The 22,795-nt window shown below is 33.6% G+C and overlaps 2 protein-coding genes across 3 annotated transcripts in view; both read right to left on the bottom strand.

Annotated features, from left to right (window-relative positions):
* Positions 1 to 22,795, bottom strand: part of LOC113509311 (pyrokinin-1 receptor-like) — a 105,609-nt gene that overhangs the window by 52,936 nt on the left and 29,878 nt on the right. The gene's annotated exons all lie outside the window — the stretch shown is intronic.
* On the bottom strand, positions 15,473 to 19,359 carry LOC128201869 (uncharacterized). The gene has a single exon (XM_052900147.1). It carries the CDS (start codon positions 19,232 to 19,234, stop codon positions 15,608 to 15,610), a length of 3,627 nt encoding a protein of 1,208 aa, XP_052756107.1. The 5' UTR covers positions 19,235 to 19,359; the 3' UTR covers positions 15,473 to 15,607.

Raw genomic sequence — 22,795 nt, 5'->3', positions numbered from 1 at the left:
CCCTTCTAGAAACGACCGTCGTTATCATATCGTATCCTATCAGCCGATAACTATCCACTGCTGAACACAGGCGGAGGCCCATAAGGGGAATTTACCAGTAGTTGTCACGCTTGACAGGCGGATTGGCAACCGCAAATAGGGTTTATGAGTAGTAATATTTTAAGAAGAACGCTGTTATTCATCTCATTACGTTCCCTTAGTCGACTCTTTTGACACCCACAGGAAAGGAAGGGATGGCCCATTCTATGCCGGAACAATAGACCAACACTGTAGTTAATTCTCGTTTAATTTATTACGTTGGAACAACTGGTCTGCTTACATACTCTCCTACGAGTATCATCCTTCACTGGTACTCAGCCAATGTATACCGATACAGCAGAAGGAGTTACCATTCCATAATCAACCATTACAAAAAATATTAATGATAGTTAAGGTAAAGAAATTTGTACAGAAATAATAATTTCATGAATTTACGAATATGTTTTTATTCTAGCCATATTATGTTTTAAAAAACTCTATTTCACAATAGCGGACCTAACTTTTTCGGGATAATAATTTCTCTCATTTATCGTTACCCAATTTCTCATGATAATCATGCAATTGAGAATAGAACGAAAAGACAAAATCTGATAGAGGGGTTACTAAAGGAAAGTTTACCTCAACGAATGTTCTGTTGACAAGTCCTCTAGGAACTCTGTGAGAGCGCTTTAATGGTTTTCCAAGCTAATTAATTATTTTTGTATGCACTATTCCTCAACAGATTACTATTTTTCAAGTTTAATATGATTTAGACTATTTTGATATATTGTATATTATATCCTTTTGGTTCTTGATTTGTTAAGGGAAAATGTGTAAGAAGTGCAAGGGCAGAATATTTAAACTGTGTATGTACGCAAGTAAGGCAGGGAAAATATATGTAAACTTAAATACAAAAACATAATTATTTTGTTTTTATTTATAGTCAATAATTTATTCCGTATAGAATATAGAGTGAATACAAACTATCAAATACAAATATGTACAGTTAATGCCAAATACGAGTACATATTTGTATTCGAACTTTAAAAGAAATCTCAAGTTTTTTTCATCTGACAGTATCTGAAAGTGTACAACTTAATAGTGGGAAAGTTAATACTCGTAAAATAACTAGTTAATTTTAAACTTTTGCGTTATTTACCATATTTTAAATACAAAAAAATAAAGAAGCATGTATGTATATACTATTTACCTGTAAAAGTTTTTACATCGCGTTATGTTCCGATTGTGTATTAAAAATACTAATAACTAGTCTTCTCTATCTTCGATTATGTACTCTCAACACAGAGTCCGTGATTTCCGCGAAGTTAATATAGTAACAGATTATCCCATTGATCTTCTAGACTGAGATACTCCTGTCCCATTACTGTAATATCAATTTGATGTACATCTCAATAAGCATGAGAGGATGCAGGTCTCATGCTTGTCTCCAATCGTCTTATAAATAAATAAAATAAAATTTTATTGTATTGCCTTTATCGTAATAAAATAGAGATAGATATTTATTAAAATTGCGATTCACTCACTGAACCATAGTTTAATAATATTGTGATACACGTGTACATACATTACATATGCATAATATATAGCTCAGAGTTTCATAACTTTTATAAGAACTTCATGCTCCGATAAATCTCCTATCGTCAAAGAAATATAATCCTCAGATGAAGTAAAGTAGGTACCAACATAATAAAAAATCAGTCGTGAAAATTAAATAAAAATACTAAAACATGTAAAAATTATTTTCTTTTAAAAGATACATGGTTTCATAAATACATATATGATTCGTATTAAATTATCCACGGTGGGGCAAATTTATTTACTTATCATAATCGCTACGTCGTTTCACGTTACATTATTTGCGTGTTTTACGCATTGGATGAATGCGTAATTTATTCTGCCTAATTTACGAGATAAATAAATTGTTATTAATTTGTGATTTTAATACCGGTTTAGTATTTAGAGATAAGGTATGGTACACAAAAATGTAATGATATTAGTCAACATAAATCTTAAGATTAATCACAGATTTTAGTTGTAAACTCTATGCTCGCTTTTATCGACTCATAACTAAGGCATTTTGTGCAATTGGAAAATTCAAATCTAAAGACCCGTGAGGTTAAAATAGTTGCTACAATAAATCATGATGCCATTATTCACTTTATGCACCTACCCGAATTCATAGTAAATACGTATAATTAACGAACTAAGTACAATTGCATCGGAGGATTTTACAAAACAACTATTTCATTTATCGAACCTCGATTAAACAACATTCAGGAAATATTCCAAATCTTTTAAATGCTTCTTTCACCAGAATTTTTTTATACTTACTCTTTCTATGTCACTATTAAAAGCAATAAAAAATACCATTGGTATGAAAATTTAAAAAGAATAAATACTAATAATACCTATTGTTGGAAAGCAGCTCTAATTAAATCAGGCCCCTGGACAACTGGCAAATAATATGTCGATAGATACGTTATACCTTTATACATACATAATTTTATATTATATGAGTTATACATTATACTATAACATGCATGAAATACAACAAGATATCAACATCCAACGCCTTCTTTCTCAAACATACTTAAATGAAAATGACTCTTCCGATAGAGTCATTAAAAGTGCCAAGCGTGGCGAGCACATAATATGTAAATAATCCTTACATTATTGTATTATAGCTAAACAGCTATATTTTCAACTGCTTATTGAACTAGACGATTGATATTCTTTAAATTGTTATCTATCGCCCTCGCAGCTACAAAATTAGATAAAATATAAAATAGTTGTTTTTATTGTACAGTTGTTTTAAGTATCTATTGGATGACTTGAAAAATAAAAAACAAACTAAATATTTATAGGCATATAAACTTTATGAGCAAAGTTATAAAAATCAATTGTCTACATAAAAACAAGCTGATATAACAACGCATAGCAGAAGTTTCTGATTCTACAATTTTGATTTTTTTAGGTTACTATATTATTTTTCTAAAATGAAATAGATAAGTGTTTTTGCGGAATTTTGGCATGATTGTGAACTGTAATGCACTATATACACTGATCTGTATACATTATACTGCAACAGAATTTCTGAAATTGTACAATTTACGATTTTGCTTATTTAATCATAATAAAGGCCGTGTGTGTCCCAGCATAAAATAGGCTATCCCTTCCTTTCCCGTGGGTGTCCTAAGAGCCAAATAAGGGAGGACTAGGGATGAGCAGCAGCGTCTCTCTTAAAACATTTCCAAACCAAAGAATCTGCGGTTGTCAACCCGCCTGTCAAGCGTGGAAACTACTAGCAAAACCCCCCCAAGGAGAAGGCTCATATTCAGCAGTGGATAGTTAAAAATTGATATGATGTTATGATGAGTCATAATAATATTAATATAAGACCATTACAAAGTAAACACTATCGATTACAAAAATAATGATTTATCAAAGTCGATTCAGAATTGACGAAGGTATCATATGTAAAAAATATCTTTTGAAAGCGGTAATTCCCCTCCTCCTTACCGATTAAAGGTCTATAAATTAGATGAGTAATTTACTAAAATATGAAATCAACAAATCTACCTATGCTTATTTTTTCTGTTAAAACTTGACTCAATAAAAAATAACACTATACGTTCAATGAGTGAAGCTATAATCATGACACTACAAAAATAACTTATAAACGTGTTTACAGATTATGGCTCATAAATAATACAAATATGTTTTGCTTATAAATATATGAAAATTTTAGTTTTTCATTTATAACATTACAATTTTCATTAGTACTTATAACATGACATTAGTATAATTTTTTCCTATTAATATAGTTCCTAATAATTTTGTCATGTTACAATAATGTTTATATCAACTACAAGATTTTTGCGTGGCTTTCTGAAGTAAAATATATAACGGAAAAGCTCTCTTATAAGATAAAATATAATCAGTTTTTAATTGAGATCCTCAGAAATACAACAATGAAAACCGCATCCAATTTGGAGCAGTATTTTTTGCATGCTATCCGAAACAGACCGATAAAATATCTAGAAATTATTGTTTGATTGCTGTTGCCCTTAATAAGATCCCTCATATCAATTTTTCTTTTCTTTTGAATATCTTCAATATACAGATATCGTGTAGTTACAATTATATTATATTACGTAAAATAAGATACAAATATACTAGAGATGTCATACGAAAAAATAACATACCAAACATATCTTTTCATTGTAAGTTCTAAGAAATCAACTATTCTGCTGTAAATATACTATGTTTTTGGAAAATCTGTCATCATTATAAGAGATCCGCTTTCAAGAATCATTAACATACTTAAATTAAAAACGCTCCTATGGTAATAGGTTACTATGGCGGAATGCCATAACAAACAAATTCGTGGAAAATATTCACAACTATATATATATATATAAAGAACGTTTTAAAATTTTATAGATCGCGAGATAAATATTTCTTTTGATAAATAGAAGTATTTCCTGATTATTATTTATTTCTCAAACAAGAAAACGTTATATTATATCAATAAGCTTTCATATTGCGTTTGGCGTATATCCAACTTCATATGCGTAAACACAAACATATTAAGATAAATTATTTAAATACAACTTTGAAAAATAAATTGCATCTAGGTACTTTGGAATTTGTAATAACAATATTAATTTCTCTTCTCCTAACAAAGTACGAACTACGCAGCATAAGGATTCTAAATGTTTCTAAAACTTTCTATTTTATTCGCATAAATGAGAATTTCAATCGGAACAATTTAATAAACAAATTGTTCTCAATAGTTCTAGATGTTAGGGTCTTGTTTAAATTTTTCATAATTTGTTAAAGAACAACACGTTTTATTAAATCATGTGGTTTTTATACATACATGAAGAAATTATGTTTATTAGTTTGTAACACTTTATTTTAAAGTCTGAAATTATAATATATAGAATTAAAACAGATTTCTTCCAGTCAACCTTTGAATGTCAATTGTATAAAAATTTATTGGTTATAAAAATATTTGTAACCAAAGAACACACTTTCTTTCTTTCTTTATTCTTTATTGTACACAAAATATAATGTTAACCACAATTCATTTGAAACATAATGTACAAAGGCGAGCTTATTTATTTATTTATTTATTCATTAGTACAAATATGTGTACATGGCGGACTTAATGCTAAAAGCATTCTCTCCCAGTCAACCATAGGGAAGTGTCAGAATACTCGAAAGCGGTACTAGTAATTATTGTTATACACATCTTATCTCTAATAAGATAGCTTATCTCTAATAAGAGATTTCTTCCAGCAAATTTAGTTATTTATTATTCCTACTTCTTGGCCATTTGATATTACTAACGACAGTCATCAGAGAATTTTAAATAATTATTCTCCTCGATCTCAGTTCAAGCATATTACTAATATTATAAAGTACAATTGCATTAGACATAAAACTTTACTCTTAATAAACCTTAACGATTTTTGTTTATTACTTTATTTAAACTTTACTGATAATTAAAATGTGGTGCAAAAGGCAGACTTTATGCTATAAGCTTTCTCTACTAGTCAACCATCAGGATGTGCAGAAATACTCAATGCCAGTTTAAAAAAATAAAATTATTTCTATTACGATAGTACTCTTTATTTTAATGGCAATTATGTAAATTGTAATTTAAGTACAGAAAACACCTATTCATGCAAGTAAGTACTTACTGTACTTAAGGACGGATATATATCCATCGTAATCGGATAATAGTTGCGGATATACGAGTACTGAAATAATGATACGCATATTAATGCGTATGGCCGTCAAGTCATCTTTTTTTATTAACAGACATGTTTACATAATACACATTTGCTTAATATAAACACGCAACCTTCCCTATTAGTGATTAGTCCTCTATCCTTAATATGTTTACACTCATGGTATCGCTACTCAACTATGTCTCATCAAAATACTTGACTCGCGCATCATCAGACGAAAAGAAACCTAATAATTTCTACTTATTTACAGCTACGGCATTCTCAGTGTGACTTATTATATGACGTTACTTAATAGTAACTTCATAACTATAATACTTATTTAATAATAACAATATAGACTTATCGTATTATTATAAATACACATACATACATACAAAATAGTATAAAATAGTCCACATATATACAAAAACACACACACATACACACAGATACACACACAATTCTTTGTCATTTTTTAACCCACCTTTTTTACTTTACCGTACGATTTTTTAGTTTCTTTTATACAAACCTTGTCCTTATAATTATAAACACAACGAAAAAAGAATGAGGCAAATAGGTATAACCATTCTGAAATGATGCACTTACATATAATATATTCAACAATTATTTTTTATTTATATAAATATTAAAATTCTATTTTCACTACTGTTATTAACTTCTTGGACCTTTATAACTTCAGCGAACATATGTATAGGAATAGACACTAACATTTTTATTAATGTGAAAGTGAATTCATTTTTCGTTACACCTTGGTATTTTACCGGCATAGCATTTGAGACAATATTATATATAAATTACTTTTTAATCTAGTATATCAATATATCGTAATTGCATGAACGAGGTCGATAATAAATAATAAAACTAGTTTCATATAATAAATTTATTGGGTGAAATATAACACTGCTCATTGTAACCGCCAAGTTAATACGGTAAGCTCTATATACGTATATCTTATTATATTATCTTTAGGAAAAATATTCCATTTCAATTACAAAAAAAATACGATGCAGAAAATAATTATGATAAAGATGATATAATTAAATAATATAATACAACTCCCGTTTATAATACAACTTCAAATCCCGTTTTAAAAATTCGACATCTCATTGTTAGCACTCGAAATATTATGTAATCTTAGAGATAATTCCAAGCGTGTACCTCAATATATATGAAAACTAAGTATATCTACTTATTTTGATATTACAATAGTTATTTCACGCATATCCCCTTCTAGGTATATTATTTGTAATAGTACTGTTTTTATCGATTCTCTAAACTTTTTTAAAAACTACCTACTCAACATTAATTATACCTACGCATATTCCATTTACAGAGTAGATGGTAAATAAAACGACATGCATAAGTGGCAAAAAATGCCCTACACGAATAAATGGTTTTAACTTTTTACTTTAATTTTATTAGCCAAATAACATACCTACTTGGTTGCTCACGTCCGTTTACAAAAAAATCTGCAAATTAATTTTAGTTGTCTCATTATTATTAATTGGACTAAAGAAAAAGTAAAAAAAAAAAACAATTTTGTTATCCTCTCTGCACTGAGATACATAAATTTATTAAATTAGTGATTAATAAATTTATTAAGTGTGTCACAGATTAACGCGATTGTTAAAATTGTAAAAAATAAATTTATTAAACATATGATAATGAATTTAGGTATCAAGTTATTCGGCATGTCGCTAGTTTAATTAGATCTTGAATAACTAAGTACAATGCGCTGTCATCGTAGTTACTGCGACTTTCGTAACAATTTCATCTAAAAATCACAAAATTTCTACCCTAACCTTATTCTTATTCTACTTTTTATTATTTAAATCATAAACTAGCAACGTTTACGTTTCGTGAGAACTAATTAATTAACTATTTATTTAAAATCATGATAATATTTGTTTTATCTTGTTACAACACATAACTTACGTAAAGGAGTCGAAAAGCAAGTTCGTTTTTCTCTTACATTATACATGAGGGTATAGAATTCCATATATTCAGACGTATTATTTAACCTAGTTACTAGCTTAGACGTAGTTACTATTTATTATAATTGCTCTATATAAATAAAAAATATTTAGATGCTTTTCACTTAATAACGTTTAAACGACTCAACGGCTTTGAGCAAATTTGGGACATATTTGGACCATACTAACAAACAGAAGATTAGCCATATGTCACATAAGTTTCGCGAGTAAAACTGCAATACAAATTGTTTTCGCTTTATGTACCTATATCTAACTATCATCTTCATCATCATATCAGCCTTTAACTGTCCACTGCTAAACACAAGCCTCCCACTTGGGGGGTTTTGCCAGTAGTTTCCACGTTTAGCAGGCGGATCGACAACCGCAGTTAGAGCTTTAGAGATGTTTTAAGAAGGACGCTGCTGTCAAACCCTCACCTTCACTGAGTTGGCTCTTACGACACCCACGGGTCAGAAAGGGATGACCTATTCTATGCCGAGCATCGTCCGCCTTATTTAAACTCATACAAATTAAAATATTTACAGACTTTTTTTGTTAAAATTTCCGAGACCTTCAGCAGCCATAAGCGGCCATGACGCGAGATGATCCCATAACAAGTCATGTATTCTCGACTAAAATACACGAAAGGCAATCCGTTTGTTCTTACATTAAAATATTAACAGTCATTTCTTATTTTAGTAGAATTTATTCCCACAGCACAAGCATATTTTTGTATATGTGCCTAGTTTTATACACGCTTGGTATTCTAGACATAAAGGCATACTAACATTGCGAACATCGTTCGTTTCGGGGATCGTTAACCACATGAGAACCCCATCTAGAAGCCTCTAGAAATCTTTAATTATACAGACAGCTCTTTAACGACATATATTCTCTTCCGCGCCACGTCCATAAAACAATGAATTATTGCTGTACGAACATAATGGATTGTGTTGAATGAGCACAAGGGACATCGAATGATCAGCAAATCCATATCACAATGCAATTAATTTTTTTTTCCTAATAAAATAATAAATATGGAGGATTGTAAAGACGCTTAGATATTTGCTATTCAATTGCGCTTAAAAGGCTAAACGGCTTTAATTAATTCATTATCGTTTACTTAAATAAATACGTTTAACATAATTAATAATTAACACTGTTAAAATCCTCACTAAATGTATTGTACAAAACAAAAGTCGATTGCTTGGGTACCTCTGTCCCATTCGTGTTTCAATCGTGAAGCAGTTGTGTTTGCATGGCTGTGTTTCTGTTTGAAGGGAGAATAACACCTGAGTCCTCAGGAATGGCAACGCATGGGGGGTATCGTGGGTGAAACAGTATACTCTGTTATGTCCACGGTACTGCTCATGTCTATAGGCAACGGTTACCACTTTCCATCAGGTGGGCCGTCAGTTTGTTTGCCATTCTAAGTTGTATAAAAAAAAATTATATGTAATAAGATACATTATTAATATGCTGCGTGCGGTCCCGGTATAAAATAGGCCACCCCTTTCCCCGTTCTCAGGGGTTGTAAGAGGCGACTAAGGGAACTTAATGGTCAAAGGAAGGGCAGAAACGTCCCTCCTAAAATATGTACAAAGCGTATCTTTCGTTCCCAACCCGCCTGCCAACCGTGGTAACTACAGGGATAATCCCTCCTTATGAGAAAAACCTATGGTCGACAGTGGACAGTTAACGGCTAATATAATAATAATAATTATTATTATTATATTGCTTAGACTAAATGTCCGCTAATCTGATGGATTATAAACATAAACAGCATGGCCAATACAAAATACACTGTACCGCCCATTGCACCCTTTGCTAGCCTTCCTGTATTAGATTATAACTAAGACATATGTTATCCTGTAATATGAAATACTAAACAACAAATATCCCGTAATACCTAAGCCCGAACCTAAAAAATAAGCAAAATAAAAATGAATTTATAAAATGAACTTTTGTAAACTAGCATAACCGAGAATCAAACCGGAGATCTCATTTAATCAAAGCCACATACCACTACGCCTTGAAGGTCGTCACAATAGCAGAATCAACTAGTAGCTAAACACACGAACCACAGAAAACTCTAAATATTTATTGGTATACCTACAAAAGAAATCTAAAACAAATAAATATCAATCTATTCCTAATAAATACTGGAAGGTAAAACCGTTTACATTGGGATAGTCTTAACAACAAAGGTCCTATTGAATCAATAAAATACAGTTACCGACAAAGAATACATATAGAAGGCTATCTCTATTGTATATGCATGTATTTATACTCGTATTTTATAAGATGGATATTGTAAAGAATAAATGTAATGCATCTAAGGTATATTCTTAAATATATAAAAATATTATATTTCTAGTTTTTCGCACAAGTAAACGCAATAGAGGAATCATACGGAGTAATCCTACTTATATCATAAATGTGAAAATTTTAATGCTTGCTATACAATCACTCTTAAACAGCTGGGCGGATTTAAACGAAATTTTAATAATTTTGTAATTTATATACTTTTTTTTTTACTTGCGGCTTACTCCAAGTGATCAGTAGAGTAATTGTAGAGGGATTCTTTATTTTTTATTGTATACAATCATACTGATAAAAACAATTAATTTTCAACGTAATGTACAAAGGCGAACTTATCTCTAATAAGACATTACTTCCAGCAAATCTATTCAAGTGAAATTAGTTGTTATTTAAGAATAAAAATAGGCAGTCATACGATTTACATTATATACATGAACATATTTGTAAGATGAGTTATACAAACCATATAATAATTACACAAAATACATACGGATAAAGCCGCGGCATTATTAATTATTCTAAAAATCGTTTCCTAATCAGAGCCTGACGCATAACAATCGTCATTGCCATATTGACTTATTTAATTGTAATATTGCTACATATATTTTATCTTTAAAAAATATTAATTAATTTCATTACGTTAATTTCATTTCATTCATTATATTATTTAATTTTCAATAATAATGTTCCTTTTTGTATGTTTTCCTTAATCTGTGCAAACTTTATTGGCTGGTGTATTATTTAATTGTGTAATTATCTTATTTGTTTTTAAAACTGTATGTTTACCTTAAATAAATAAATAGATCTAGTATTCTATAATTGATCCTATACTAAGAATCGCATAGGATAAGAAAAGCACTAATACAAAAACCAATGTTTGTATACCAAATTAATCCATGAATCTATGTTAAATGTGACTGCTTTAAGCGAAACAATTTGCCTTAAGTTTAACTTACATTTTAATAGACATAATAAATTAATATGTTAGTCTTCAGTAATGGTAAATAACGTTAATAGAAATGGTAGAGCGAACTTATGTTTGTTCTATATGTGACTTTATATTGCGTTTTTTTGCATTTCATTTTTCATACAATACGTTTTTTTTAAAAATACACACCATTATTAGCCACAATTACATCATAAAAGCTTCAATGTGGTGAATTAATCCCCCATTGTAGCTGCAGGGTAAATGGCCCATGTATTGGTGGTGATACAGTATCGTCCTTATATTATATAAGATGGCTAGTATATACGAGTATATATACAACCACATATGTACATTTGTAGGCTGCAATTTAAACAACATAACGGACTTACAGATTATTGATTCTTGTATGTGCAAGTATTAGGTAATCCTGCTAGTACATATTTAACTCACTGTCCTTTAATACGTAGGTATGTATGATAAGTGCAGGATAAACTTAGCAGCATGGTAAAGCTCAAATATCAGTAGAGACACTGATTCGCAGAGAAAGGGACTAGGAAAAGCTCTTAATATAAAAACGATACGGAAAACGGCTGACCCAAAGCCTAGTTCGTATGCGTCCCGTGTGTTGTCTTTGCTCAAACTAGTTTGCAGCGAATAATAAAATATCGAATATATATATACAGAGAGTAATATAACAGAAATAAATAAATAACAGAAATTAATTCTAATATATATATATATATATATATATATATATATATATATATATATATATATATATATATATGTATATATATATATATATATATATATATATATATATATATATATATATATATATATATATATATATATATATATATATATGTGTGTGTATATGTCAATTAAATGTCATGTTTGTGACACCCTAAGGACTAGAAGTATCATCATGAAATTGGTATACACGGTATATTTGGAATAAAGATGGAGGATAGAGGTTTCTTTTTATCTGGGTCAATCAAAGTATGCCGATCACACGAACGAAGTCACAAGTAAACACTAGTATTATATTTAACCAAAAGAAAATGTAGATAACATTTTGTCGTCTCTAACTGCCGATGCTATATCAACCTTTAAATTTTATATTATTATAACAAGCCCGGAAACTTTGAATAACAAGGTTAATGGCTGTTCGAGATTCAGTGACAGACAGTGTATATATTATCTATATAAATCGAGAAACGCTTTGTTTCTACATCGATAATTGATTGTTTTCCTACACGTATTTGAATGTGTAAGAAAACAATATGAATAAGCTAATATTTGAATTCAGCTCATTCTAATATATTCTTCGTTTTATGCTAGTTTTCAAAAGTCATTCTTTGGATCATTTTATTGGTTTTAAAATAAGAATAATTAAATTAATTATATATTTTGTTTTGCAGTCGATAAGATTTGGTTCTATATTAGTTTTGTTATATTTGAAGTCGCAGTATTTTTGCGAAACAAAATTTACTTGTTTACATCAACGCCTTTACTTTAGATGTCTTATAACAATCACGCATTCTTATTATGTGTTGGCTTTCTCCGGTGAACTGTTTGTTCTCGATCATATTTATTTACTAAATATTATTTACAAAATTATTCATAGAAAAAAAGAACATACACATATATCTCTCTTTCGTCCGTGTTCATTTATTTCTAAACAATTTATCATAAAAGAAAACATAGAAAACTCTTTATCAATCCCCAAGCTTTCCGTTTTTTTTTTCACAATAACAAATACCCGAAATACAATAACATAAGCCCTTAAACGAACTACGTAATATGCATATCGGTTGACAAACGACTACAATATATCGTGTTCTATTTTCGACATTATTGGCAGCGAAACCTTATAGCAACATTTACCTACGTAACGTCATACAATTTTATGGTTTATCGTTAGAAAGCCCATATATTCAATCATCCTGTAGTTCTCCTTACAAGAATTGACCACCATCTGTAAATACACAGAAATAATAAAATATGAATATAATTTATATCTTATTATATGCATTATTATTTTATCTATAGTCTGTAACAATTAATATAATGTTGTATGTAATGTATGTCGTAAAAATCGTTCACGTTTCATCATAACATACAAATTAAAACATATTAAGAAGTTATACATCGCTTGAAATTTCCTATAATCTCTTTATACTATGTAAAATTTATAAACAATAATATTGACATACTATTAAAAATAATAGTACATAAAATAATAATAATATTGCGTATTTTACATCTACATTTTTATCTGTTTGATTTTCAAAGTGTTATTTTAAAATTGTTTTCTAATTTCTAACCATGGAAAAACATAAAAAATTAATTATAGGAATTGTTTTACGTAGTGCATTATATATAGGTACAGAAATTTTCCATTTCGTAACGTTTCCATCTCTAATTGTCATATTGTTATGTATATATGTAAATATACCCATCAGCATAATATTTACATTAATTAATATTTTGACCTTTTTGTATATTAATATAAATACCACATACTTACTTACATCTACTAATTACACCATATATATTAAGTATCATCGGTCTCACAGTGTAAACGTTGGGACTCATGAAACATAACATTACTTTCTGATGACAATTGATACCATATTGTGTCAATTGTATGTTACTACTAATTAATGTATTTAAAAAATAGCAAAAGATTTCTAAATTCTATTTTTTTTTTCTTGCACTAAAGACAAAAAACAAAATCAGCGGAGTGCTATTCATTTATTGAATAACTGATTATAGTTTCCTGCAAAAAATAAAGGTCACAATACTTTAAGATTCTTAAACTTTAATGATATAAGATCAATATATAATGCACTGTTAATAAAATTAGTTACAACAGCAAATATATTATGCCACAAAATATGTAAACGTAATACACACATATGTCTAAATTAAATTTCGACTAATGTATATAGGTATACAAATTTTTACAGCTTATAGTGATGATGAAATGTTAATGTAATCATGTAGTATATTAAAAATAGTCTTTTATACTGTAATATTATTGACATTTATTACTCTAAAATATTAAGACAACATTAATATCTTTAATCGAATTATATAAATATGTAACGGGTGAACACGTTATTTATTGAAAATTGTATTACAACATATTACAACATTTAACAACAAAACAGTATTATATGATATCAGTAGGACACTCATCGCCCAACTACTCTCTCGTTCGTTAGTCGCGAACTTTCTCGAAGCGCGAGAGGCGCGCTCCTATTGGTCGGTCGCGCGGTTACCGCGCGACGCGCCTGCGCTGTACGTTTAGATGGGTCTCACGGCGTAGGTACTTACTATGCGTGCGTAATATATATACCTTTCGGTGTTACAGCCTCCCCCTCTAGTCCAAACAAGGCGCCCTTGCGTTTGGAGTAGCACCTGGACATTCGCATCAGATTTTTATGATTTACGTGGACGTCCCCTCCTGCGCTTTTCTTGCAGAGGCTGTTGCAATTGACCCACAAATGGAACCAATTGCGACGAATGGTACTTCCCTAATACCTCTCCGTTGCTCCGCTCTAAAAGGTAAGTCGAAATACTTAACACTTTGCCTATCTTATAAGGACCGTCGCGCCTAGGGATGAATTTGGGAGTCTGCCCTCGACCGGCGTCGTTTGGACCCTGAGTTTTTAGCAAGACTAGATCACCTACCTCATATGCAGGAGTAGCACGTCGAGCCCCATCGGCATACTTTTTGTAATATGCCTGCCTCTTTTCGTGTGTGTCTCTCGCATCCAGGAGGGCTGTAGATAGCCTCCTGAGATAGGGCGTAATATTCGGAATGAACCGGTCGTTGTCAGCGATAGCACGCATATCGTTGACAACATCGGCAGGGGCGCGCATTTCTCGCCCAAACATCAGCATGGCTGGCGAGTAGCCAGTGCTGTGAGTTACAGCTGAATTCATAGCGAATCTCACAGTAGTCAAGTGCAAATCCCACGTAGCGTGATCTTGACCCACGTGGATGGCAAGTTGCGGCTTTAAGTCGCGGTTCTTACGCTCGACTGGGTTCGCCTCGGGGTGATAATACGGAGTCAACGACTGTTCAATCTTGAAGACATGGCAAACCTGCTGCATGACCTCGCTAACAAACTGAACGCCATTGTCGCTGACCATCCTGCGAGGGACCCCAAACCTTAAAAATACCTCATCTATCAAGATTTTAGCACAATCCATGCTGGTGGCACTCTTTAGTGGAAACAGCTCTACCCAACGCGAACAGACATCTTCGACAATGAGTATCCATCGGTTTCCAGCATCCGTCTCCGGAAGGGGACCAAAAAGATCCACAGCAACCACCTCGAAACGTTGCGTTACAGCGGGTGACTGGATAAGTCCCGCTGGTTTACGAGTATCTACCTTGTATCGCTGACACGGTACACATTCTTTTACATATGCTGCAATATAAGCTCTCATACCTGGCCAATAATATCGCGATGCTACACGTTGGAGTGTACGTTCCACTCCCAGATGGCCCGCTGTCGGTGCATCGTGGTAATCGGCGAGGATCTTCTGTCTCTCACTGGCAGGTACCACTAAACAAGCGTCGTCGCTTTCATCAGTTTCAGGTCCGTACCTATATAATACACCGTCTGAAATAACATAACCACGGTCGGACCATTGTCTCCCCCTAAACGGTTCGTCTTCCGCTTCCAGATCTTCGAGGATTTTGCGAACGTCGGGGTCTTGCAGCTGCAATCTCCTATAATCGCGAGCATTTGTTGATGGTACGTCGACAACGACCTGACAAAGATCACAGTTCTCGGGACATGCCGGACGCGATAAGGTGTCAGCGAGGACGTTCGATTTACCTGGGGAATACGAAGGAATACAATACGAAGATTGAATTCTTGCAGAGTAAGCGCCCATCTGGTTAAACGTCCGCTCGGCGACTTAACACTCATCAGCCATTTTAACGGCTGATGATCTGACTTTACGATGACCTCGGCGCCTTCAATATACCCACGGAATTTCGTTACGGCCCATACTACAGCGAGAGCTTCCCTCTCGGTGGTTGTGTAATTACGTTCAGCCTGCGTCAAGAGACGGCTAGCGTATTCAACAGGGCGCTCTTCCGGGCCCTCCCCCTGCATTAGGACTGCCCCGAGGCAATACCCACTACTATCAGTCCTAATGATGAACGCTTGTCTTTCGTCGGCTTGACGAAGTATCGGAGCCGAAACAAGCAGCCTTTTGATGTGATCAAACGCAGCTTGTCTGTCTGTGGTCCACAGCCAAACACTGTTCTTTTTAAGAAGCGCCGTTAGCGGCCTCGCCACATCTGCGTAATTAGGAATAAAACGCCTAAACCAACTGGACGTTTGCAGAAAACACTTTAGATGCGTAATATTCTTCGGCGCTGGCATGTTGTCAATAGCGGCCGTCTTGTCAGGATCGACCTCGATTCCGCCTGGAACGATAAGATGACCCAAAAATTTCACAGAGCTGCGGACGAAGGAACTCTTCTCCCGGTTGACTCTCAATCCAAATAGCTCTAACCTGGCGAAGACGGCATTAAGGTCTTCAATGTGCTTTTCGAAGCTATCAGATAAAACAATCAGATCATCTAAATAACACAGCAGACAGACATTTTGCAGGTTAGACCTGAATCTGTCCATTAAACGCTGGAATGCAGCGCCAGAATTGCGTAGGCCCATAGGCATACGCTTAAACCTATAGGTGCCTAATGGCGTGACAAACGCAGTTTTGTCACGATCCTCTTCAGCGACATTGACCTGAAAGTACCCAGATCGCAGGTCCAAAGTGGACATAAACTTGCTAGTCTTAGCAGCGTGGAGCACATCATCCATCCGCGGCAGAGGGTAACGATCGGGTTCTGTAACCGCATTGAGTTTCCTATAATCGATGCACAATCGCGCAGCTCCATCCTTTTTACTCACCAAAACCACGTTAGCTGCCCATGGTGATTCGCACTCTTCGATCACGTCAGTGGACAGGAGCTTTTCCAGCTCTCGTTCAAGAATCGCCCTTTTCCCAGGCGACATGCGGTACGGCGGCGAAGCGATGGGTTCCTGCTTTTCACTTACCTTTATGCGGTGAGTGATGAAACTGGTAGGTTCGCCTTCCGCGGCGAAGCGATCTACCTTCTCGGCTAGTAGCTTATTAAGCTGGGCGCGCTGGCCCTCTGAGAGGTCGGCGCCCTCATCTTCCCTTAAGTTCTGGAAAGTGTCAACATAAAACATGTCCTCGTCAGTCTCCGACCGGAGTCTGTAACTTTGCACAAAATCGTAATTGCGCTCAGGTTCATCTACAAAATACCATGAACGTTGAGGTATATTCAGCACCATACCCGCGCTTTGAATAAAGTCTCCTCCAATAAGCGTCTTTGTATCCGCTCCGGGTATGACTAAAAATGTGGTAAGTATCCTACGATTTTGTAATTTAACAATAACATCGCTAGTAAACACAGTACACACTTTTGCGGTACCGTCGGCTAAACGAATAGAACGTTGCGTTTCTAAGAAACGTGCGTTACTACGCTGTAACACACGATAGAGCATCGGGCTAGCAATACAATGCGTGGCACCGGTGTCCACCATGGCGACACCTTCAAAATCCCCAATACCGATGTCGATCAAGGGTCGCTCCCGGTCAGACTCCATAAAGGCGTTGCTTATCTCAATTGGATTCATAATACATTCGCGGGAGGGTATGCGACAAGCCTTTGATGAGCTAACGTTATCGGATGAAAAAGTGTGAAATCGAAATTTATCGGGGATCGAACCCGGTTCAAAATACGATTTAGTACACGACGGTTCACTATCATTACTATTAAAGCATTTACTAGGACGACGACTATTAAAACTATCACTCGATAAAGTATAAGGACGTTCTACGTAATACGGACATCGTTTATTATAATCAAAATTTGTTACAGAATAGGGACGTTCTCCAGAATACGCCCTTTCGTTATTCGAAACCGTTCCTATGCAAGTAGGTATATTGGTCGGCGAACTCAAACGTGGTTTGTCTGTACTATAGTTATAAACATAGGCATGGTTGTTATCTATAATTGCCGAATTGAAATCTGGACCTTTAGAATAGACATTTTTATCTTTACAGTTTCCGCATTTTGACTGAATAACGCCTGCTTGTCCGCAACCATAGCAACGGACCGTGTCGTTGTTGCCGGTCGGCTGTTGTTTGGATTTTCTACAATCTTCTAGACGGTGCCCATAATTTTTACAATACGAACAACGTAGTCGTTGTGTTTTAGGAGCCGTGTTTGCACTAGAAGGGGGCGCGGGGCCAACGGAGGTTGACGGGTTCAATGACCTATCAGCTGTTTTATTATTATAAGCTTTTGTATTACTTACAGTTTTCCCGGACAATTTATACTGTACCTCCGCCATGGACTCCTCTACATCGCGTAATTTTATCGCTAAACTGTCCAGGGACACTATAGTATCGCGCGGAACACGTTTACGAATTTTATATGATAATAGGCCGTACACAATGTCCACTTGCGCGGCTTCACAAAGTTCATATGGCAGTTTAGTTAAGAGAGCCCTAACCCTACACACAAAAACTTCACTCTTCTGGTCGTCGGGTTGTTCTTGAGAGAAAATTTCACGGAATATTTTGTATCCCGGCTTCGTGGCTCCATACATCGTGCGGAGGCGGAGAACGGCTTCGTCCCAGTCGCGCACGTCTCTCTTGATGCCCTGCCACCAAATCGCTGCGTCTCCGCCCAGCAGCATGGGCAGGCCGCGCAGCGCGTGCTCGTCGCTGACGCTGGTGCATTCCTTGTAGACCAGGATAGCGTCGATGAATGCCTCTATTGCTTCATTATCCCTGGATTCTCCGTGGAATCGAGCCGTACACCTACTGAAGTCGCCGCTTTGAAGGACGGGCGTGGCTCTGCTCGCCGCAGTCGTTTCGGGCGTCGCTGGTGTAGACGATCTCAGTGGTTGGGGAAATACTGAACACAGTGTTTCGATGAGAGTCCTGTTTGTTTCTGCTTGGTTCCTTGTGAACGCTTCCATGTTCCTCGCGAATGCTTCCATCACTGACTGGTTGTGTGACGTCGACGGAGGGTGCGTTTGTGGGGGGACTCCACTGGTCAGCTCGCCCACTTCCTGCAGCTCTTCGTCTTCTACTACCTTGTCCAGTTCTGGACGATTCGCGCCTCGTCTAGGCATGGTTCGGCCACTAGTTGAGCGCCAATGTAACGGGTGAACACGTTATTTATTGAAAATTGTATTACAACATATTACAACATTTAACAACAAAACAGTATTATATGATATCAGTAGGACACTCATCGCCCAACTACTCTCTCGTTCGTTAGTCGCGAACTTTCTCGAGCGTAAGAGGCGCGCTCCTATTGGTCGGTCGCGCGGTTACCGCGCGACGCGCCTGCGCTGTACGTTTAGATGGATCTCACGGCGTAGGTACTTACTATGCGTGCGTAATATATATACCTTTCGGTGTTACAAATATTATTATTGAATATCACTATAGTGAGTTATATTTAACATAAAGCCCAAAGTTAATATGTGAGTATAGCCGATTTAATATATTATACTTGTATGTTAAATACTATTTATTTCCTATTAGTAATAAATATTCTAAGCGAAAATATAAATAAACCAATATCCACAGTTCAATGCCCGTTATTGAATTGAGTTTTGTATGACAATAATAATATAAGATCTCAACGATGTCTTACAAACTTATTTATAGTCATCACATATCAGTCAAATACCTGCAGAATACAAAAAATTGTAATATTGTACCTAAAATGTTATATTGGATTCTACTAGATTTTTTATAAAGGTAAAATATTTGTGTCCCACGAACTTATGTAGAATAACTATTTAGATAGCTTATTCTCTAGCGAATAGATTGATTTAATATAATATTATTATAAATAAACATAAAATGGTATTATATATATATATATATATATATATATATATATATATATATATATATATATAGTGTTTAACATGGTTTTCTTTCTGTGGGGGACAGATCTGACGACCAAATTATCGACCACATTTTGATATCTCATCAAACTGAAACTTTAAGTACTTCTCTGGTCCATCCGATATCCCATAAGTTACCTATCACAAATTTTCCTGTTTGTCATTGGCAATGTTAATCTGGCCATAGAATTTTCAACCATAATATCAAGAAATTATATTATATTTTTATTTCCACAGTTTGAGCTTCTTAAAAAAATATTTCCAATACAAGTATACGTATTATATGGATCTATATGACTTTTTTAATTTATAGGTAAGTAAATACGAGTTCATAATATCCTAACAAAAGGTGTCTAATAGGAACTGTTAACAACACAGCTTTAAGGCTTTTAAAGTCTAATTTATTTTCGGTCGTTTTATTTTACTATAAATACGGTATTTTCAAGTGGTTATTTTTTACGGTGGCATAAATACAAGCGAACACATCCTCATTCTTCTTTATGTTGCTTAAATTTTTATAACTTTAAATTAAATAAAAGACCTACACAACTTTCATTAACAATAATGTTATTGATAGAAGCAAGTTAAAGAACTTTTCAAATTATTAAAACTTATATAATATTTGCAACATGAAAACATAATTCTCATCTCTTTTATTTGAAAGTCGCTTAAAAATATATTATTATTACATTTACGATATTATTACAGTATATTACGTATAATAACTATACTTCATATTTTCAATTATATCAAGTAGTAATTGTACAAGTAATTATAAGAAATCGGAAAATGTTTAAACTCGTGTTGAATGAGAATATTTTAAGATTTGTTCGCATTAAGAGCTTTTGATCATTTAAGTCACCATTTGAAATATCTGAGAAAGAAAACACTCCAACCAAAATGCTTTCTTAAATAAAAAGGAAACAACATACCAATATAAAAAAAAAATATTTTTCCTTAAATCTAAGAATCGCTAGAGTTGTATGAGAAAAATCACATTTATCATCGGTAATGTCATACAAGTGAGTATTCATTGAGTTTATATTTCTTTCAAATGGTGTTAATATCAAATAAGCACTTTATTAATTTGAACTATAGCATTTTTCGCTTTAGTCTAGGGTAATAGAATGGCAAACCCGCTTGCACTAGCTACTTACGTTAACAGGATATTAATAAGGGATAGTATACGATGAAAAAAGGACTCATCGTTGACTCATCGTGATAAATTCTTCATAATTCATAAACATAAATAAAAAATAACATAAATAAATTCCCATGACAAACTATCCCTTTCCAGTCCCCACCATCCTTGTAACACCAAGTTGGTATATCGTTTGATGGTACAGAGAAGGTTCTCTGTTACCTGCTTCAATATACAATCTTCCTGCAAACATTTCAATGATCGGTACAAATTTTATTTATATTTATATCATACGTTCTCTCACGTGTCACCTGCCAAATTCATGTAATCTTATAATTGAAAATACAGTAACAATAATCTGTCCTCTTTACGAACATAAATCACGAACAATAATGGATTAGTTGGTTTGAAGCCAACTGTTCATATGTCACGCAGTTGATGTAAAGATTAAAGAAAATTGACATTTATTTTTGCTTGTACCTCCTCGTATTCCAATATACATATGTTTAGAGATCCAGCCCATAAATTTACATAGATATCGCCGTGCATACCGTTATCGTCTTATCACAAATAGGCTTTAAGGGAGTATGGAGTTACAAATACTTATATATAATCATAAGTATCTTCTCACTTTATATATGATGCTGCTTAAACTGTTAGTTGGACATTAAAATTCATTCTTAAAATACTAAATGTAGTAAAGGACAAAGCAATAAAGATGAATGAAACTCTTATAATTAGCATATATAATTCCTTACCTATGTAATAAAAACAGTGTCAGTAGATGCCTAACATCATTAAAAAAAATTTTTCATTATTACTATAGATATTTCTCTTCGTAAATTGTACTTGAAACTATATTATAGAAAAGTCATCTGTACGTACCTTTGCAAATACTCTGGTATGCTAACAAAGTCAATTCAAATACGCGCAAGGGCGATAAAAGTTAAATAATAAATCCTACAAATCTAGAACGGATCTGTAAGCAAGGAAGTTAGAAAATCCTCATAAATTACATTTATAATAACACTACCTTCTACCCGCGATGTTACCCATGTGACTAAGATATGTATAGTTAAAGATGTGCACCGAATACAATTACAAAATTCAAGTGGAATGCAGTAACATAAAGTACATATCAAATAATAATCATAAAGGTATAAAAGGCTGTCTTCTCTCTAGGGCAATCTCTTACTAATAACCTTTGGTTAATAGAGAATAGATAGCAGGAGTGAATTAATAATTTTTACATATATAATATATGTAATCTTTGTTATACAAAAATATCAAACACACGCATTATACTTACTAATCTACGTAGTATAACATATAATATATAATACATAAAAAAATATACGTAGCACACATAAGGAAATAGGACAAATCCAATGAAACATTGCAGAAGAAAGGAAAAAAGTAACTACAATGAAAGGATATGCAGTTTAGCGTGTCCCTTGAATGATACTAAGAACTAAGCACTTCATATAGAAGGTGGCAGCAAGTTCCATAGGCGTACAACCTAAACGGAAAAGGATTTGGTATAGTACAGAAACGTATGTGTAGAGGTTTTTAGCCGAAGATTATTCGTGGTACCCGAAGCATGACTTTGCACTTCACCGAGAAATATAAAT

The sequence above is a fragment of the Galleria mellonella genome, unplaced genomic scaffold, assembly GCF_026898425.1.
Source record: "Galleria mellonella isolate WM207_F2 unplaced genomic scaffold, CSIRO_AGI_GalMel_v1 utg64, whole genome shotgun sequence".
NCBI classification, from domain to species: domain Eukaryota; kingdom Metazoa; phylum Arthropoda; class Insecta; order Lepidoptera; family Pyralidae; genus Galleria; species Galleria mellonella.
This window is presented reverse-complemented; position numbering and strand designations above follow the sequence as displayed.